Here is a 19124-nt window from a genome sequence, read left to right as displayed (position 1 = left end):
ATCTGAATGCAGCATTACTGTATTTTAATGTGTACTGGTGAAATTCAAACTTTTCTATATCAATGAAGAATATTGCGTTGGTTATATGAAATAGGAAGATTAAGTAAGTCGTTTTTATTCTCAGGACCACAAGGATTAACAACGTTCACATCATCTGAGGTGAGAACCTTCCAGGCATCTCGAGAATGGCGCGAATAAGAATATCTTACAAAATAGCCAAGTAAATCCGGGCCCAACTGATAGATGGCGCTACGCAGTTTATCTGAGCTATCCAAAAGATGGCGTTGTACGCAATATTGTAAATTGTAAGAAATATCAAGAATTGATGTAATTAGCAATGAATCAAGAAAATATATTGAAATGAATATTTGTAGTGCGTTATGCTCAAAGTTGCTTAAGTGATATCTTCACTGCCTTTTTATTGAATTTCTTTTATTATTTTTAGAGTTGTACCAGTCATTTGTGACTAACTACCTGTTTTTGTGACATAATTAATGTAATACATACGTTATTATAATTTAATAGAAATATTTGTGCTTGAATATTTTTTACCAGAATATTTTCTTCGTATCTGCATAGTAAGACTATTTTTTCTAATGCATGTTGAAAGTCACCAATATTTTCGCCAATACCGATACCGAAAAATCTGTGAATGGTATACAAAGGTATAAGATTTTCACAAAGTTTATAAACAATATTTTTGACCTACTTTAAAGTTATTGTTATTGTAATAAATATCAATTCTACATACTATCATTATGTACAAAATTAAAGTAAATATCAATGACCTTCTTTGTTGAATTTACAATTTAAATATAATTTAACTAACATGTGCCAAAATCATTTTTAACGCTTCTTAACAATAAAAATTAACAATTGTTTAAAATATATAATTTTGTGTAAATGCATATATTTGAACTAGCAACACTTTAATTTAGTTTAAATAATCTAGGTAAAGGTTATTGAATCATTTCTTCTGCTTTTTCTCATCTGGCAACACTAATATTAGGTGTAAATATTTTAATATAAGTTGAATGATATACCTAGCAGTTGAGGCAAGACACGGAAAATGTATACGGATTTTTAAAAACGTTATACATTTAACACATTCCGTTATATTTAGGTTTTTTGTTTGAAGGTCCATACATCCATAGGTTTTTGTATATTTCTTGCCTCGATTGCTATGTGAGAGAGGGACTAAAAGGGCATAGGGAAAGACAAAGTTGTGCTCAATTAGCGGTTGTTTTAAGATTAAATTTTGCTTGGAGACAGTTCTTTGACAAATGAGCAAGAATCCCTACTAATATTATAAATGCGAAAGTAACTGTGTCTGTCTGTCTGTCTGTTACGCTTTCACGTCTAAACCACTGAACCGATTTTAATGAAATTTAGTACAGAGATAGACTCGCACTTGAGAAAGAACATAGGATAGTTTTTATCCCGGACTTTTGAAGCGTTCTCGTGGAAACGCGATATAACCGACCTCGACGCGGGCGAAGCCGCGGGCGAAAAGCTATTAAAATATTAAATATATTTTTTGAACAAAAAAAGTTTACGCATTTACTTTATACAAAATAAAAACAAGCTTGTACCTATATATATATTTAGATACGCAATAAATTTAAATAGATATAAAAAAATTCAATAAATGATAATATTGAATAACTTGTCTCCAGTAAATTGCAATGCCAGAACCATGTGGTGCTAAGATAAAAAAAATATCTAATATTTTTTGTATGTCAAAATGAATGTTTTACATGTAGATTTATCTGTATTTACATTGTGAATTGATGTATTTTAATAATAAATACGTACCTTAACATTTTACTAGGTGTTTTTTTTTTTATTAATCTATCTATGCTTTTAGTATCGTAATCACATTTTTAATGATCCCTTTTTGTAAAATATTTTTTTAAACGTACCTGAATAGCGTTTTAATTTTCAGAAATAAAGCATTTTAATGGACCATTAAGTAATACCAAAAAAACAATCATATTTCTGTTCCCTCGTAAAATACATTTTGAAACGATTCGAACTGTATATCTTCCAAAACTTCATTGCATAAAAATAATTGAATTCAATTATATTGTACAAAAAATAACACATAGAAAAGATGTAATTACAATTTTTATTTGGATCCATCGAACAACAGATAAAACCATTGAAACACTTCCTGTTTTACATTTGATTTTAAAAATTCAAATTTAAATTCGACGATCATGACAATGTTATCTACAAAATTGCTATCATTATATTACATCACGTCCGGAAAACCTGGACTATTTTTGTAATGATTGCTATCAAATTAAACTTTTGTGAGGCGCTTTATTTTAACGGGATGTCCAAGTATTTTGAGGACTGGTCACATTATTGATGGATTTCAAGAGTAAAATTCATGTTTCAGGATCATCAAACCGACACATCTTTTGCTTGCTACTTGTTATAGGTACCAAAATTGAGAATTCCGAACAGAAAATTCTTTTACGTCTTGTTAAAATATAGCTCTCGCAGAAGATAATAGCAATCCATTACAAAAAATGCACCAGGTACATGGACCAATGATAATAAGTAATATTAATATTTAAAATTTCCTATAATTCGTCATTTAGGAACTTAATAAAGCATTATTTTTGGACTTCAAGGGCTCCAGGTTAAGAAGCGTAAGGCCCAGTGGCCAAGGATTCGCCTAAATTAAATAATAATATTAATTTTGTAATATGAATAATCGTTTTGTTTGGTATTGTACGTTTTAGTCTAAAAAAAAGAAAAAAGGAAAGGGCCTTTTAAGAAATAATAAAAGACCCCTCTGTCTAGTCTTGGCTAGAAAACTGTCTTGCCTCCTGTTCCAAAAGTGTTATTGGTATAGGTCCAATTATTTATTGTGGCCACAGCCCTTTGGCATAATTACCTATCACCTCTATAATCTCTAATTTTTGTTCACGTCCGGATCATATTTTATGAATTTCACAAATCAAGTCTATTTTTTAGCAGATGTTAGAATTTAGATCCCACAACTAAAACGTACAACCCAGAAAATATTAATCTAAAATTTGTGCGACATATAAAATGAAGCATTACACATTATAAAGGACAAAATGGACGAAGAATAAGAAGACGAGAAAAAATTTGTTACAATAGTTACGAAAAAACTAAATATACATGTTCATATCAGACGCACGATTTACAAGATAGGTAAAACAGTTCGTAACTTATCACATATTTTACATTTTCTATCAAGCTCAGTAATTACAAATCCCTATTTGTACATCTATAAGAAAAAAACTGCTTTCAAATATTTACAGTCAACAATTAGGCCTAGTTGAGTGTTATGTCCTAAAAAACACAACGATACTAAGATATGAAGGTATTGACAGGTCCCATTCGTCAGTATTTGGCATGTAACTGGTATCTTTTGGCAATCCATCGACTTCACCCTAAAATGTAGCACTTTCAAAAACACTTCCGTCTTTCAAGTCGTCTGTATTACGAATATCTAGTTTAACAGTCTCTAATTCTGAGTCTACAATATTACCGTGAAGATCTACACATGAACACTTTGTAACGTCTGTAAGTTCACGACTATATCTGACTGATGGATCCGAGAGACTGGCGTCTTCTAGTCACCTGTTTCCAGAACCTTTTCTCGAATTGTTTTTCCTGTAAGAACATTTTGTTATTTGAGGTGTTCCACTGGCGTTTTAGGTGTGTTTTTATTTACATAGTTTACGTTCTAAATCAGGGCTATTACGTCAGAAATTGCATCAAGGGTTCTTTCTGGTGATAACTCTATAAGTACAAAGGGGCAGCATGATAAAACGCTGTATGCATACTACTGTAAGCTACGTCAGTGAAAACTAATATAATTAAACTCGTGAAATGTCTTTAACAAATACAAAAGACATTTATTTCTAATTTGCAAAAAATAGCGATAAAAGTTAACACTAAGTCAGCGGCCGGCGCTAAACAAAATGAAGGGTGTAGGAAGGGCCAGCTAAGCTGTAGGATGAAGAATGAAAAGCGTGATGATATTTTATTAAAAATATATTTTCGAGAACACTCGTTCCAATCAAAATGGACAGATCAGTTCAACAGACAACAAAAACAAATTTAGCGTATTCGAAAGCTGGATTTAAACTTTAATACTAAGTGTTAAGCAAAGGATAAATTGACATGAGCTTAGTGCCAAGACAACCACAATCATAACAATTTACCAAACGGTAGTTAATCTAAAGACAAAGGTAAAGTTTTAAAACATGAAATATTTTCACTAGAAAATGTTCATTAATATACTAATTTAACAATTTAATTTAGAATTCTAAACTTTTGAAAAGAAAGGCAATTTTATTGGCCAATTTAGATTGAAATCGAATAAACATTATCAATCGCTACACTTCATATTTAAGTAATTTTAGATTATTATTCATTCACATTACCGATACTAAAGTTTCCAAATTACTCGTAATAATAATATTATAAAACTGGTACATTACTTGTATGGATGACTCCTAACGTCTCTTCTGTTTCATTGGCTCTAAGTATAACTTATGTCGATCGCTCATAATTACTACTAGTGTTATCATAAAGGCAGGTTTTTGGGACTGTCCCGTCGTTTCTTTTGACATAAGATCCAATTAAGTTCAATTTTCCCGCGAATCAATTCCAACCGCTTAAATTATTTAAAAAATCACAATTTATTTTATCAAACGTGTAGATTCTACATGGGAAGTTTTCTCATTGTTTTTTGTCTTTATAGTAGGTCAATCACTTGCAATCGTCATACGTATAATTCGCGTCAGATACACAAGCATTCATTGACATATCTGTTATCAGGACTAAGAAGCAATATTTACTTTTCTGAAGACTATTTTTTCAGGCACAAAGATGTTCCCAGAAAAACAAATGTTAGCATTGCTAATATTGACAATGGACCTGATGGTCAATTGGTGGCTAGAAATAAAGACTAGAAAGGTATTTAGCGTCACGAGTATAAAGGCTTCGCGACTATAGCTGAGATCTTTATCCATCGGAACAGAATACCGATTAAAAATACTGTGTTCAAAAAGTGTCAATATTATCTACTACTAAGACGATAAAGCAATGAAAAAACTTCCCGTTCGTGTTTAAATCCAGCTGCTTGGCACAGATAAGCCGGCGGGTGCTCACACATAGCCATTGACAAAGCATATCTTGTAATAGCCGTGGTTGCTCACGGGCGCGCGGCGCGGCGACTGCGGCCGCGGCGACGACAGGAACGGCTCGCGCCGCGGGCTATCGGACGACGCGCGGCGACGCAGGAAACCCATTCTGGAAACAGGACAGGAATTTTTTTCTGGTGTAATAATGATGATATTGTAAATATTACTGGCTTTGACCCAACAGTCAAACCATTGCAACGGTTTTGTGGGGTTTAACTTATACATACATAAAATAAAGAAAAATAAATAAAGATAAGATGGTAGAGGAATCTGTAGTGAGTTTGATGATTTAGAAAAGTGCGGCTCAGACGGGATATGAAACTAATATATCAAAATGGGAGATTGAATTACAAATGTCTGTTTGATATAGCTTAATTAACCAGGAAAGAGTTATTGGAGAGTAAACTGTTAAAAAAGGTTTTGATTCAAGTAATCTTCGGTTATCATCTTCTATAGTATAATGATGGTCACTGATCACTCACATCTTCCCGTTCTGGCATAGAGAGCGCGTCCGCGAACGCATCGTCTGAACTTCCACTCGTGCCAGTTGCTCCATCTCCATAAGTTTCTCGCTTTCTGGAACTGAAATATATACGATGAGCTAATTGTTCACTAAAATTCTCAATGTAAAGCGGAATTAGTTCAATCTTTGGAAGATAATGAGAGACTTGATGAAGGGAGTATTCTATAGCGGAATGCGATTAGGCAAAAAAGACAGAGTAAACTGATTATATTAAATTGCACAGAATAAAGATATCTCCTATTGCAAGGTGTATGAACTGGATGACGGTCTTTTGAAATGGGCAAAAGATGAACATAGTTTAAAAATGTTATTATATTACAATAGGGTACTAAACCTGCAAAAATTTACAATTTTCATGACATGCCATATAGAGTTCAAGTGGGTCATGGATGATATCTAATGTATAACAGAGTATAAGTCTCACCCTTCCAGGCATATACAGAACTGCGCGAAGTAGTATGCGGGGCGGTGCGGCGCGGGTGCGCGCGGCACAGCGTCACCGCGTCCGCGCTCGCCACGCGCCGCAGCAGCGAGCGCTGGCACGCCGCGCGAAACGACCAGGGGTCGGACCCGCCAGCCTGCACACGAACACAGTCACTGACACAAGGATAATCGCTACCAGATCTACCCGTAGATGTCTTATGAAATAACTGCAACCTGACATGGAAAATTCAGTAAATAATACAAAAAAATAACAACTTCAATAAAAATATACCATATCATCGGTAAGCGAAATTTCTTTAAAATCAAAATTTACCAAATTTGGTAGATATTAAATAGTCCAAAAATATACTAAAGGTAAAATAAAAGAAATATTTAAAAACCTATCGATCAGTACTAATTTCATCCTTGACGATTGCCAATGGAAATAATGAGCAAAGAATATAAATTAAGTATCCAACGCTACACGAGGCTCTAAAGTTTTAAAGACTTTCCAGATCAACCAATAACGTAAAAGACAAATTTAATTGTTATAAGACTGAACATTAAAGTTAAAAATGCCTTATAGCTGATCAACCCTCTAGTATGCTACCACATACCCAAGGCACGGTCTCCTGGTCTGCCAGCATATCCTTCCCCTGGTCCAAGGCCAGCCTCATCTCCGCTCGAGGACTGAGTCGCTCCGGCGTCCGTGGTCTCTGTTCCTCCGGTTGTGAGGTAACCTGCGGTGCTGATGCTGGCTCCGAGACTGAAGGGGATTCGTTAAATAGGTACTCGTCAAAAGAACTTATTGAGCGTAATAGAGACCTAAATGTGATAGCGAGCTCAAAGATGCGAAAACTGTAGACTGAAGATATTGCGGTCGGCAGCTAAGTACCAGTATTTTACAAAGAGCGACTGATTATCTGACCATCTCACCTGGGCAACAGGATACCTCTTAGTAAAACTGGTTCTCTGACTTTCCAGCTTCTGACTACCCGTTGCGACTGTCAATCATGTATGAATTATAGCCGGGTTCCACAATTTATCGTTCTTTACAAGACACGGACGAACTCGTTATGACAAAGATGGTCACCCATCCACGGTACGCACAACAAGCCATACTAAGTTATCTCAGACAATTTATCATCATTTCGATCTCTATGGTTCACACACCAACGACCTAAAAACACCATCACCATAAATACCTTGTCCGGGTGGGTTGAGTATCGTGGGGTTGTGTATAGTGGTGCGCTCGAGTGTGGAAGGCGTGCTGTCCGAGCTGGCTGATCCCCGACGAGCTCCAACAGTGGCACGCACCTCCGCAAACTCTTTTGAAACTGGAATTCAACAATCAGGGAGTTTCAACTTGTTTCGTCGATCGATCCTTGAAAGTTTTTAAAGGATCGGCAAAAAAAACTCTGACAAGTCTCTCTTTGCCTCTTTTTGTAGTTATTAAAATTAGTATCTTTATACAAAATGCATTTACCAATAAGTGCTCTTAAATTAATTTAATATTTTTTTTAAGAAAAAAATATATAACAGACAACAACAAATATATAAAATATTTTTTTACGGGACTAAATCACAGATATTTCACATTAAATAACAAAAGGAGTTTACAAAATAGGTTAATTCAGACCGAAGTTCTGAGGTAACAAATAAATACAGACAAATTGAGAACCTCCTGCTTTTTTAAGTCAGTTGGAAATAGCCAAAAACTTTTGTTTAGATGGTCTAAAAATTATGAAAATATTTCGGTTGCTAAGTAAACATTGAATATTTTTGCGATCGCTAGTATAATAAGTATGAGATAAGATACATTCTTACCAGATAGTAAGGGCATCGAAGGCACCTCGTTGGTTGGCGTCCGGTCGGGGCTCAGATCGCACCCGGCGCCACCACCTCGCACCCCTCCAGCAGTTTGAACGACGTCCGCACCCCCGCCCTCTGGTTCTGCAAGATCACCACCCTCATGTACTCAAGAAAGAACAAAAAGTGTATCTAGAAGAAAATATCCAGTAAGTGTAAGGTTGTGTTATGTATAGGCAGGATTATATAATAAATTGATATGTATGTCATATAATTATTGAAAAGTAATAGATTTAATAGATAGGTATAATATAGTCGAAGTGAAATTCTAGCTACATTATAATTCAATACCGTGCCAATGTATAGGGTATAAAAATACAATGCTTCGCCATTACCAGAAATTAAAGAATAGAAAGCGAAAATTATGTAAGTAGAGCTTAAATATTGAAGCATCATAAAATTTCTGGTAAATCGTGCAAAAGGATACATTTAAATTAGCATGCACCGTGCTGTCAATAATTTGAATGTTTTTTGTTTGTGTCAATTAGAGCCGAGACTTGAGTCGTCATCTCACCTTTCCTCAAATGTCAAGCTGTCCATATTTCTGTCAAAATGTATTTTCTTTGTTAGTCATGTTTCTGGTGTTAACCAATGTGTTGTGTTCATGTTGAAGTTGATGCCGCTACCACAAATGCTTAAACGAATCTCATGCATCCCTCATCAGTTCCCCAATTTCGAAAGTCATTTTGAAGATTTTAATTTTGGAAGGCTAGTCCAGAAAACAAGCTGAAAACTAAGCAGTCTTCCGAAGAAGTTTGAATGAGTGCTTTAATAGATATCAGTCTCATTCTCATAGACGCAGGCTACACACACACGAAGTCCATGACACAAGAGGCTACACACAAGACTTACCGAACACTATGGCATTAGGGATGGTCTCACCTTGATTTGAAGCAGAGGGCGTCGGGTGCGGCGCGTCGCAACAGTCGTCAGCATCGAGGCCACGCTCGCTGCCCTGCGCCAAGCGCCGCACCAGCGGACCAGTCACAATGTGAGATATAACCTAGCTACGGGACTTTACTTCCATTTGCCAATAGACCGGATCCTAGTCCGGGGTAAAAATACTTAGAAATTTAATTTCAAAATTTTCGAGAATTTGTTCATTTTTATATCAATTCACGATCATTCAAGGATGTAGTCCAAAATTGTATTCTATGTAAAGTTACGACAGGAAACATAATACTTAGGTTTTATCCAAATATTCCATGCAACAAGCATGCTATATCCAATAACATCATTTTGTACCGTTATTGGCATGCTACGAAATACAACGATAAGTAACCTACACAACTATAATATAATATTTCTGGTATCTGTCAAATTTGACTAATAAGTTAAAAAAAATATATATAGTAAATTATTTTTAGATTCTATAATATTTAGCTGCAACGAAAGATTATTTACTCTTTTCGGTATCAATTTTGACAGACAATAATACTTATATACTTAATTTCGATACATTGGACGTAAATAAATACTGGGTTTTATTTATTAAATACGAGTATTACATGAAGTACATATAAATGATATTAATAACAATTGCATAAAGGCGTTTGCACCAAACTTCGATTCTGAAAAATTGAGGGTATTATTACAGGAATTTAGGTGCAATTCAACTTGTGATTGCATATACAGGGGATGTCAACATTTTGATTACAGGGGTAGGAACTTTGGTGCAACTAGTATTTTGTTGTTTGTATAGATATTCACCTGGTCGTCAGAGTTGGTGGGGGTTGGCTTGTTGTCTTCGCTTCCACTGTCAGAGCCTTCTTCTTCGAGGAGAGGCTCTAGTCTTCTTCTGAAAACATCCCTAGAAGAAAAGTCATTTTTTATTTATTTATTTAACAATTCATGTACACGGAAAATTCACATAAATATGGGATATGAAAATACATGTACAAAGGTACTGCTTATTTCTATAAGAAATCTCTTCCAGCAGACTTGCGAAAGGAGAAGAAAATTAGAAATATAGACATAGGTGCACAAATTTGCAAGAGAGAATAATAAGATAATAATATATACTGTGTATGGTTAAAGGATAAGAAATAGGAGAGCAAAGATAAGAATATAGATAATACATACGAGAAAAACAATATAGAAAAAAGAAACAAAACAACAAAAATTAAGAGGACAGGTAATGTTCCTTCACTCGTCTCTTAAATATTGAAATAGAAGGAGAATTTCGTATATCAGGCGGCAGTGAGTTCCAGAGTCGGACTGCATGCCGTCAGTCATCTGTTAGTGCGTCACGATTCCTTCCATTTATGAGCTTACTGATGTCAACCACCACTCTTTATTTAATATTATTGCAATCGTGAAGGATAGGTGCAGGCGACGTTTTCTTTTTATAGGTCGCTTCTAAGAGTCTTATTTCTAGAATTTAAAAGGTGGCACTCTCAAGTATTTATACTGGATCTTTTACGGCCGCTTTCTATATTCGATCCCGAATCTAAGATTAAGATCAATCCAGATTTTTCTCAATCCCTCGATTGAGCTTGAATCTGCATTTCATTAAACGATCTCGTCTCGAAATCCATCGAAAAAAAACGGATAGATCGCTCTGCTAAACGTTTTGTTTTACGCATGTGCAGAAAAAGTACTTCAGCGATTATTAATGAGTAAAAAGGTGGCTTTTTTCTTAAAGCTTATCTATTTTATGCACAAAATACAAAAATAAATGATTGGGAAGTCGTAGCGGTAAATACTATAATATTCTACCTGAAGATTAGAAAAAGCATAAACGACAATAAACGTTTATTGATGAGCAACGGAACGTCAGTCAATCGAAAAGTTGTCAGTCAGTTTGACATTAACATAATATATTTTAAAATCGCAAGTTTATTTGTTGTTTGTTTTTCCGATGTCTCAGCTATAGAATAGAATACAGCGGTAATATTCGAGCGCATTCAGAATAAGTTCACGCGCCATCTGTACAAGAAACTGTATGGCGTGTATCCGTTCTACATACTCATGGATCCCACTCTGTTTGTTCTGGGCATGGTTGGCAATAATCAACTGTATATGAGACGGGAGTTTGCACTGGTCGTCTACTTGGTGAAGGTGCTTCGTGGAGTGGAGAATCACCCGGAAGTATTGCAGTGCTTGAGTGGCGGAGTGAGCGGCGAAGCCCACACCTACTGCTGGTTCCTACCGCGAGAACAAATTTGCTCGCCAAAGCACCTCTTACAAGAGCTCTCCACACCACCAACTTCTTCAAAATCAGACTGACGTGTTTTTAATAATGTAATGTGTTGCAATTTTTGTTTAGTTTAAGTTCTTTGCTGTCGCATTAGGGTAAACCCTGTAATGATACTTCATGGTTTTAAATAAATAAATCAAAACGAGAATATTATAATCGTTATCTATTGATTCCAGTATTACAGATATTGGTAAAAGTGTACTTAGTACTTTGTGTACTAACTAAACTATAATACCGAAAGCAAAAAAGTTTAAGCGTCAGCTTATGCTTAGCAATCCAAAACAATTACTGAGCGCTGGTCTTCAGCTTAAATCCTTGACCCCCGTTTACAAGTACAGAAAAACAAATTTTGAGGACAGAGTTTGTTCTTCTTCGCTGTCACTACTATCCCAGTCCGATAGCTGAGCTAATACTTCAAGATCGCTACCACTATCACTTGAAAATATTTCTATTTTCACAGATTTCTCAGTACAATCCGTAAAAAATTGGGGATCGCGATTATAGATCAAAAACGTCAAAAAATGGATTTGTCAAAACCAGAGATCGGTTATAGAAAACGCATAACTGTTACTTTCATACAAATACCAATCTAAAATCTCGATCCGCCCTCCCAAAGATAGATTGAAGAAAAAGATCGAGAAAACGATCCATGGATCGGTTATAGAAACACTAAAAGTTGTAAATGGATTCAAATGTCAATCTCGATCCGTAAATTAGGGATTGAGATCGAATATAGAAAGCGGCCGTTAAGTAATAGTTAGATACCTTGGAAGAAGGGGTCTTAACGTCGTTGGTCCAGTAATTGTTGGCGCCATGAGGAGCTCGTCCATCATCAGCTCCGTATCGTCATCACCAGCGTAGGATGATGAAGACTTTGTAGGTGACTGAAATCGTGAAGGAATTTCCATTCAAAAGGCATTAAAAACCTATTTAGTGGTACTGATAAAATATAAGCTTCATTAATGTTATGTTACTACGGCACATTTTTTTTAGTACATATCTTTTGATTTCTAAAACAATTTTGTATATTCTTAAGGGCTGCGTTAAGCCTCTTTGCGTAACTAATCTCGTGAACACTTGAAAGATACTTGAAAGCAAGGAGTTTTTATGCTGCATTGAAACATCTAAGTACATAGTTCCAATTAGTTTTGGTAAGATCCAGGCGATGCTGATGAAGTTCGGAAAACTCTTTAGTAAAAAAATCTTTTGTAAACTTGCTATGAACGCTTTGATAACTACAGTATCAGTTACCGATAGCGTTCCGTGTTCAGAGTCTGGCAGGTTGTCAGAGAGGTCACCAGATGATGGGGTACCCCAGGCTTCTTCACCGCTGGCCCCACTGCCTTCACCAGTTTCTCCAGTGCCATCTTCAGTACCAATATTTGACTTCCAATCACTGACTCCAAGGCATCTGTTCAAACCATGGGTTTTAGGAAGTGGAAACTGTTTTGAGATGGACAGAAACTAATAGTAAATAAGATACAATATTAAAATAATTCCAAAAATCTTAGCTTTTTTACTTGGCTACTTGAATACAAAAATAATTATAATAAAACTTGGCATCTGTATAAAATAGTACATTTTCATTTTCTACTTTGATTTAATTCTATGCCTAAAATAATAGTAAGTCTAATTTTACATAAAATACTAGAAAAAAAAATTATTTCACATCCTAGATTTTTGCCTCTACATTTCTGTCTAGCCCATTCTAATTACATCGGGTCTGCTAGCTAAAATTTGAAGTATTACATTATTTAAGACAGTTGCTTATTCTTGATTAGCTGAAACGTTAAATGTACTTTTTTCTAGACAATGTATTCTATAATCACCAAACTTACTAACATTAGCTATACAGTAATTAATCTAAAGTTAAAACTATTTTATTGTTTGTACAGTTATCTAATAGTCGAAAAATTGTGTAATTAAAAATGTAAAAACACCAAAAATAATCAATATCTACATTTGCACCCACACATACTCATCGTTTCAATGATTTTCTCCGTTGATCTGTTTTCCACCTAAGTTGGGAAAAATATTATTATATTCAAAAGTTTTTTTTACACCAAATAAAATTGCTCTTTATATTTTCATAAGAACCTGGCTCTTCCACAATATCGACTTGGTTTTGAAGATGCTCATTATTCATTGATCTAAAGTCTTGTTTAATTTAATTTTCTAATCATTTTTTTTTGTTGTAGGCGTGAAGGAACAGCGCAATATAATTTTCAAAATCACATACCTTTCTAAGAAAGATGGTTGCTTGTGCGCTATGGATGTGTTTGGAACACTTTCAGTGTAACTGAAAATATTCATCTTTTCAACGACGAAGGACCCCGCTCTTGCCGTCCAACCCATTATACCACCTGCTGCACCACTCACTGCAACAGCAATTTCGTTTGGATCTAAAATATTTATAAGTATTTTTTCAAGTCCTTATGTCCATGTACTCTATATTTACCCGGATTGTTATAAGATTTTGAAGCTTCTGGTTCTTGAGCTGTCAGTCTTACGTTGCCATCGTCAGTCTCGTCGGACGGTAGCCTCTCCAGGCTTGACATTGTGCCATATCTTGAATAATATAAATAGTCTTTATAACATCACAGACAAGGTTCAAAATAACTTTACAATATTTATTAACACACCTTTTGAGCGTTACATAAGGTAGGTCGTCTGGGACGTCGGGGGAATCTGGGGACTCATCTACAAGGTCATCCTGCAATACAAAAGTAACATCATCATCTTTAATAACTGCAAATACTTCACTGATTATATCAAAGCCAACTCACAGTCTTATTAGTGGAATTGAAATCAGGCGTTGGTGGGACGACAGCTATGTTAGGAACAGGAGACTCTGACTTGATTGAGCCTAGACTACCGGGTCTAGAGCAAGGGTTGTTCAAGCTCGCCGCTGAGCCTCTTTTAAAAGGTTCTACTCTCATTAAATGAGCTGCAGGATTGATAGCTGACAGACCCATCAGCATAAGGGGACCTAATTCTAAATCTTCATCAGATCCTGCGTCTATAGCATTATTCGCATTTAAATCTTCCGTTCTTTCAGTCTTCTTATTTATGTCTCCGTTCATTTTACTGACTGCTGAAATACCCATCCTAGGAGACCGCCTCAAGCCTCTCTCTATTTTAAAGTCATTATCGTCATCGTGTATTGAGTCATCCTCTAAAAATACTGAAGACGTTTTTAAACAAGAACCGATATTCTCTCTTTTAGTAATAATGTTCATACCCAATACTTTATTTAAAACATTTTCAGCTTTCTGTCTTGTTATTTGCTCTTTCCTTGCCGAAGCTGGTGACGGGTAACTAGATGTTGTGGTTTTAGTTTTCGTTAAAGTAATGCTTTCTACACATTTGACCTCATTCAAGTACTTTTCTTGAGCAATTACGCATTGGACCTGATTAGCAATATTTGAACTGGACATCCTTAAATCATTAGAACTAGAATTAAAAACCATAGAACTACAGGTAGTGTGGCTAGTTGATAGCGGGCTGTTTCGACTGCTTGACGATGGGCTTGGGGATCTTATTGAGTGGTCCTTCCTCAGTTCTAACTGACTTTTCGTATGATTCGAATGGACGCTTCTACTTAGGATTGGTGAATCAGTTTTTAGTTCATAGGACGTCGACTTTAGCATTCTCTGACTTTGTTCAATCGAATCTATGACTTTCATGGCTGCCTTAGGGCCATCTTCTGGACGTAACCTGATAGCACCCTTACGTTCTAAATGCGAAAAGTTCTTTGGCTTACGATTACCACAGTGAGCACTACACGGACTGGTGGAACTTTTGTTCGAGTTCGAGTTTTGGGGCGATGCTTCTGTTTTTGGTTTTGTTGGTGCAACTGGGGGTTCCTTTTGTGACACTAAGGGACTATTTGGTTTGGACAAACATTTTTTGTGGCACTGTCTGCAGACGGGTATCGTGTCAACCACCACCGGGCTTGTCCTTACCGTTATCTGAAACACGCAACGCGTATGAAATAAAATACCAAGAAGTATAACAAATAAATAAACCTGAACTGCACTTACTTGACTTCCAGAATTGCTGCTTTTTGATGGGCTTCGGTCGTTTTCCTTCTTTTCAGCGGGAGATGCTCCTTTAGCCTCATGGCTTGACACAAGATCAGCTACTTCTAACAAATTTAGTTCTCTGGACCGTTTTCTTAATTCTTCTACGCTCCACATCTAGAAGTACCCAAGACTGTTACTTCAAAGCAAGGCCGTTCGAATAAAATTAAATTAAATGTCACTTACGTTACTACTATTATCTATTAATTTGTCTCCATATTAAATTTTAGCTATCTTTAATGACGATACTGAAAGACCATTTACTTTCATATCTACCTCCATGTCAGGCTCTGGCGGGTCCAGCTCTTCAGCTTCTGGCAGTTGTGTCATCCACCTCTGCAGATGAAGAGTGGATCCTCTGCTTCTTGTGCTCCGAGCACCTTCCGTGGCGCTCCCCGCTCCCCCCGTCTGGGTCTCGACTGAACTGCGTCGCGTCTAGAATTTTATGCCTTTTTTATTTTTTGCCCAATTTCAGGCTGTGTGCTAATAGGACACTGAGCTAAGTAACGGTTACGATGTCTGTTTCCAACATTTTTTTATTCGACATTGATAAGGACAGAATATTCTATAAGGCAACATCTCACTGTGCGTCGTTTGAATTAGGTTGTGGGTGGTCCTTGTAGGTATGTATTTTGTTATATAATTTGGAGTTTAAAACATGTGGATATTTGGTGAAAATAATTGTGCACTTACCTTTAAAAAATAATCGTTTTATTCACAGAATTTAAAGTTTCAAAGCCGTCGTTTTACTTGAGTTGTGGGGTAAAATAGTTTAGAATTATTTATTTTTAACCACAAAAGGAGAATTATGAACGTTTTCAGTACCTTCATTGTGTTTATGATTATTAAAGACGTCTTATCGAATTTCAATCTTCAACGACATACAAAAATATACAATAAATCCAACACAACTTTTGATAAAATCAATTTACAATCTGCTTAGTGATAAAAAAAATGTACAGAGAAAAATGGTAGATTCAATTCAATACAAAAGTGTTTAAAATTTCGTTAGCGTCGCAAAATTCTGGGCCCTTTATGAAAAATAAAAAGAAATATATTTCGCCATTGATAAAATCACTTTATTTACGGACAATTAGAAATATACTGCTCCGATCTAAACATAAACATCCAAATTTTATATTATTTTAATCCATTAATATGTCATGAAGAAACCTGAACTACAGTAAGTAAAATGCTTTCTCAAAATTATAATTTTTCCTCATACTATCAATAGACTATATTAAAAATTTACACACAGCCAAAGACATCGAAAATTACCGGATTCTAACTACGAAGATTTGTAAAAAAAATCTCATTTACATACAATACTTTCCCGGGAAATGTTTAGGTTATGTGAACATTTTGCGATGCTAGCGACACAAATAAAACGATCTTCTAAGTTTTTGTAAACATTTACATTTGCCGTACATGAAGGAAATACTCTATGTGTTTATTTATTACACTAATCAATAAAAAAAGCATCAAATAAATCATTCACATTTAACATCGACTACCATTTTTCTTTGTAAATATATTTCCATATATCTAATGGCGATGAAGGTCTCAACGTAATAAGCTTTGTTCAAATCAAAATGCTCTAAAATGTGCAATGATGGCAACTACATGATTGATTTCGCGAAGCTGATCGCCAAATATCCACATGACCTGTACAGTAAACTCTATGTACAGATTTACAATGTTCGGTGACCGTAAGTTTACAACATCGACATTATTAGCTAATTGTTCCATTACACAGTTGAAGGAATCAGAATGTAGAGTGCGCCGTCAAACAAGTACCGAAACAAAGAAGCCTTTTTGAATTTCTTAAGAAAAGGACGGAAGACTTAAGCAAACTTGTTATACAAAAAAGTGTAATGTCGTAGACGAATGTTCTCTATTGGTACCCTATATTACATTTGACACTGATTTACTATTTGGTAAATATTGGCATACACATTTCGATTATACTAAAGCGACTTGTAAAATACCCGATCGTGGATTCAGTTCTGTAATAAGTAAATTTTCATTAATACCCGGTAGCATATCATAAGTGGGTATCAGACTTACAAATTATTACTCTATTATAATCAAAATACCGAGATTTCTTTAATACTGCTAATGTTCGAAAATATGTCTCTCAAAATTTTGTTACCACAACCTTAATCTCGACTATAAGCGATTTTTATAACAATCCAACAAACTCGCCAGTCTACACGGCGAAAGCGTTCCACCCTCTCTCCTAAACACCGGCTAAACATGACTACTACAACACTCCGTTCACAGGTTTCCCTTCAGGGAACCTATCTCCAGTTTCTACGATTCCGGGGGTAGCAGGAGTCCGCTAGCTCCGGATCGGACTCCGCGGATCAAAGTTCCAGATAGGCCGGCGGAGTCGGCCTCTCTGGCAGAGCCATCCGCGGCAGAAGGGGGTCGTCGGGGAGGAAGATGCGCTCCTCGACAGCGTGCTTGTACGAGGGGTCGACATCCAGGTCAGCTAGAGCTAAGTCTGCCTCGAAAGATTCCCATCTGCACGGAGAGGTCTCTGAATATGCTTCACCACCCTCTGGCGTCAATTGGGCACTGGGTGAAGTGTGGGGCTCATCGTTCTTCTCAATGCTCGACGATGATACGAAGTGCGAGGAGAACGTTTGCGAATCTGCTGGCGACAGATTAGCGGACGGGGTTTCTGGAGTTGGGGCTGTTCTCCAGACCGTACTGAGAGGGCCGCGGACTGGTTGGGGCGTCGGAGTGTCGGAACTCGTGCGGACGTCGAAACTAACTCGCACTTCTTTCTCTGGACGTTCTTCAACGAGCATGTTGAGGTGCGAGCGATAGGAGCTGGCCGGCAGGAGGGCCAGGCTGGAGTGTCGTTGGATGCTGGACGCGGATACCTGGCGTTGTTGCGAGTCCAGCGTGGCGAGCGAGAAGGTCAGCTGCGGGTCCGGGGAGTCCAGCGGCGAGCCCAGCGGCGTGCCCGACATCGTGTGAGCGCGGTAGCTGGGAAAACAAAGAAATATAAGTTATTTTGTGAAGACGAATAAAAATCAATTTTATTCGAAATCTCTGAATATGCATCGTTATCAATATTGTTTTGCTCACATCTGTCTCTGCAGCAGGCTCTGCCACACGGCCTTGAGGTCGATGGAGGGCGCGCGCAGCACGACGGTGCGCGTGCGCGCCGGCGTGCGCGGCGAGCACGACACCAGCGGGGACTCGCCGCCCGCGCGGCCCAGCAGCAGGCGGAACTCGGTGGCTGGGTTGGACAGCAAATAAAAGTTAGATTTTGGTAATCTTTAGTCATTTGATGATTACAAAAATAAAGTTCACTTATTTTTATTGTTCTATCTTTTCGATGGACGCTGATTAAGTAAATTCCTTAAACATTCGTGAAAAATCCCTATTACTCATTAAGTTGTTAGAACAAATGTTACAGATTTAAGGAGTTTAATAAATCTTTTTATCACAATGGATGAAACAATTATTCGATACTCCTATGCTTTTAGTGGATAACTGGGCGTGACTTAATCTAATCTACACCATTTCAATACAGTTAGAAAGCACATTAAAACAGTTTCTTCTACCAACCTTTCTTCCTAACATTGAACTGTGCCTCTGACACGGTCCCTAAGGCAACAGGCTCCTCGGTCACGAACAGAACCCGGTCCCTTGACACGGTGGCGAAGAGCAGCAGATCGCTGAACAGCAGCGCCCAGTAAGGTCGAACTGCACGACCTTCAACTCTCGACAGCTCCCCACCAAAGATCCACTGACGACCGGCAGTACTTAGTACGAAGGGCTGTAATTGGAGTATATATTCATTTTATGTAAAAACG

At 36.7% G+C, this 19124-nt stretch overlaps 3 protein-coding genes across 4 annotated transcripts in view; 1 reads left to right on the top strand and 2 right to left on the bottom strand.

Annotated features, from left to right (window-relative positions):
- The window catches only part of LOC113494578, a 72581-nt gene extending 71316 nt beyond the window's left edge, over positions 1–1265 (top strand). For both annotated transcript variants that reach the window (XM_026872978.1, XM_026872979.1), the window contains one exon: positions 125–1265. In XM_026872978.1, coding sequence (XP_026728779.1) covers positions 125–198 — 74 coding nt within the window. In that variant the 3' untranslated portion in view covers positions 199–1265. The remainder of the gene's footprint in view (positions 1–124) is intronic.
- A 2263-nt stretch (positions 1266–3528) lies between these two features.
- Positions 3529–6048, bottom strand: LOC113494582. Its single transcript, XM_026872989.1, has 3 exons — positions 5678–6048; positions 5211–5304; positions 3529–3657 (listed from the first exon to the last, which is right to left on the bottom strand). Exons 1-3 carry the CDS (start codon positions 5755–5757, stop codon positions 3580–3582), a joined length of 252 nt encoding a protein of 83 aa, XP_026728790.1. The 5' UTR covers positions 5758–6048; the 3' UTR covers positions 3529–3579.
- Positions 6049–8004: 1956 nt separating this feature from the next.
- The window catches only part of LOC113494048, a 54161-nt gene continuing 43041 nt past the window's right edge, over positions 8005–19124 (bottom strand). Inside the window, exons 13-25 of the mRNA XM_026872182.1 lie at positions 18877–19087; positions 18391–18544; positions 17676–18288; positions 15556–15726; positions 15253–15408; positions 13996–15180; positions 13852–13922; positions 13668–13777; positions 13449–13611; positions 12184–12620; positions 11975–12119; positions 9721–9820; positions 8005–8094 (exon numbers count right to left, since the gene is read on the bottom strand). Coding sequence (XP_026727983.1) covers positions 8020–8094; positions 9721–9820; positions 11975–12119; positions 12184–12620; positions 13449–13611; positions 13668–13777; positions 13852–13922; positions 13996–15180; positions 15253–15408; positions 15556–15726; positions 17676–18288; positions 18391–18544; positions 18877–19087 — 3591 coding nt within the window. The 3' untranslated portion in view covers positions 8005–8019. The remainder of the gene's footprint in view (positions 8095–9720; positions 9821–11974; positions 12120–12183; positions 12621–13448; positions 13612–13667; positions 13778–13851; positions 13923–13995; positions 15181–15252; positions 15409–15555; positions 15727–17675; positions 18289–18390; positions 18545–18876; positions 19088–19124) is intronic.

This window comes from Trichoplusia ni, chromosome 5, assembly GCF_003590095.1.
Source record: "Trichoplusia ni isolate ovarian cell line Hi5 chromosome 5, tn1, whole genome shotgun sequence".
Lineage (NCBI taxonomy): Eukaryota > Metazoa > Arthropoda > Insecta > Lepidoptera > Noctuidae > Trichoplusia > Trichoplusia ni.
This window is presented reverse-complemented; position numbering and strand designations above follow the sequence as displayed.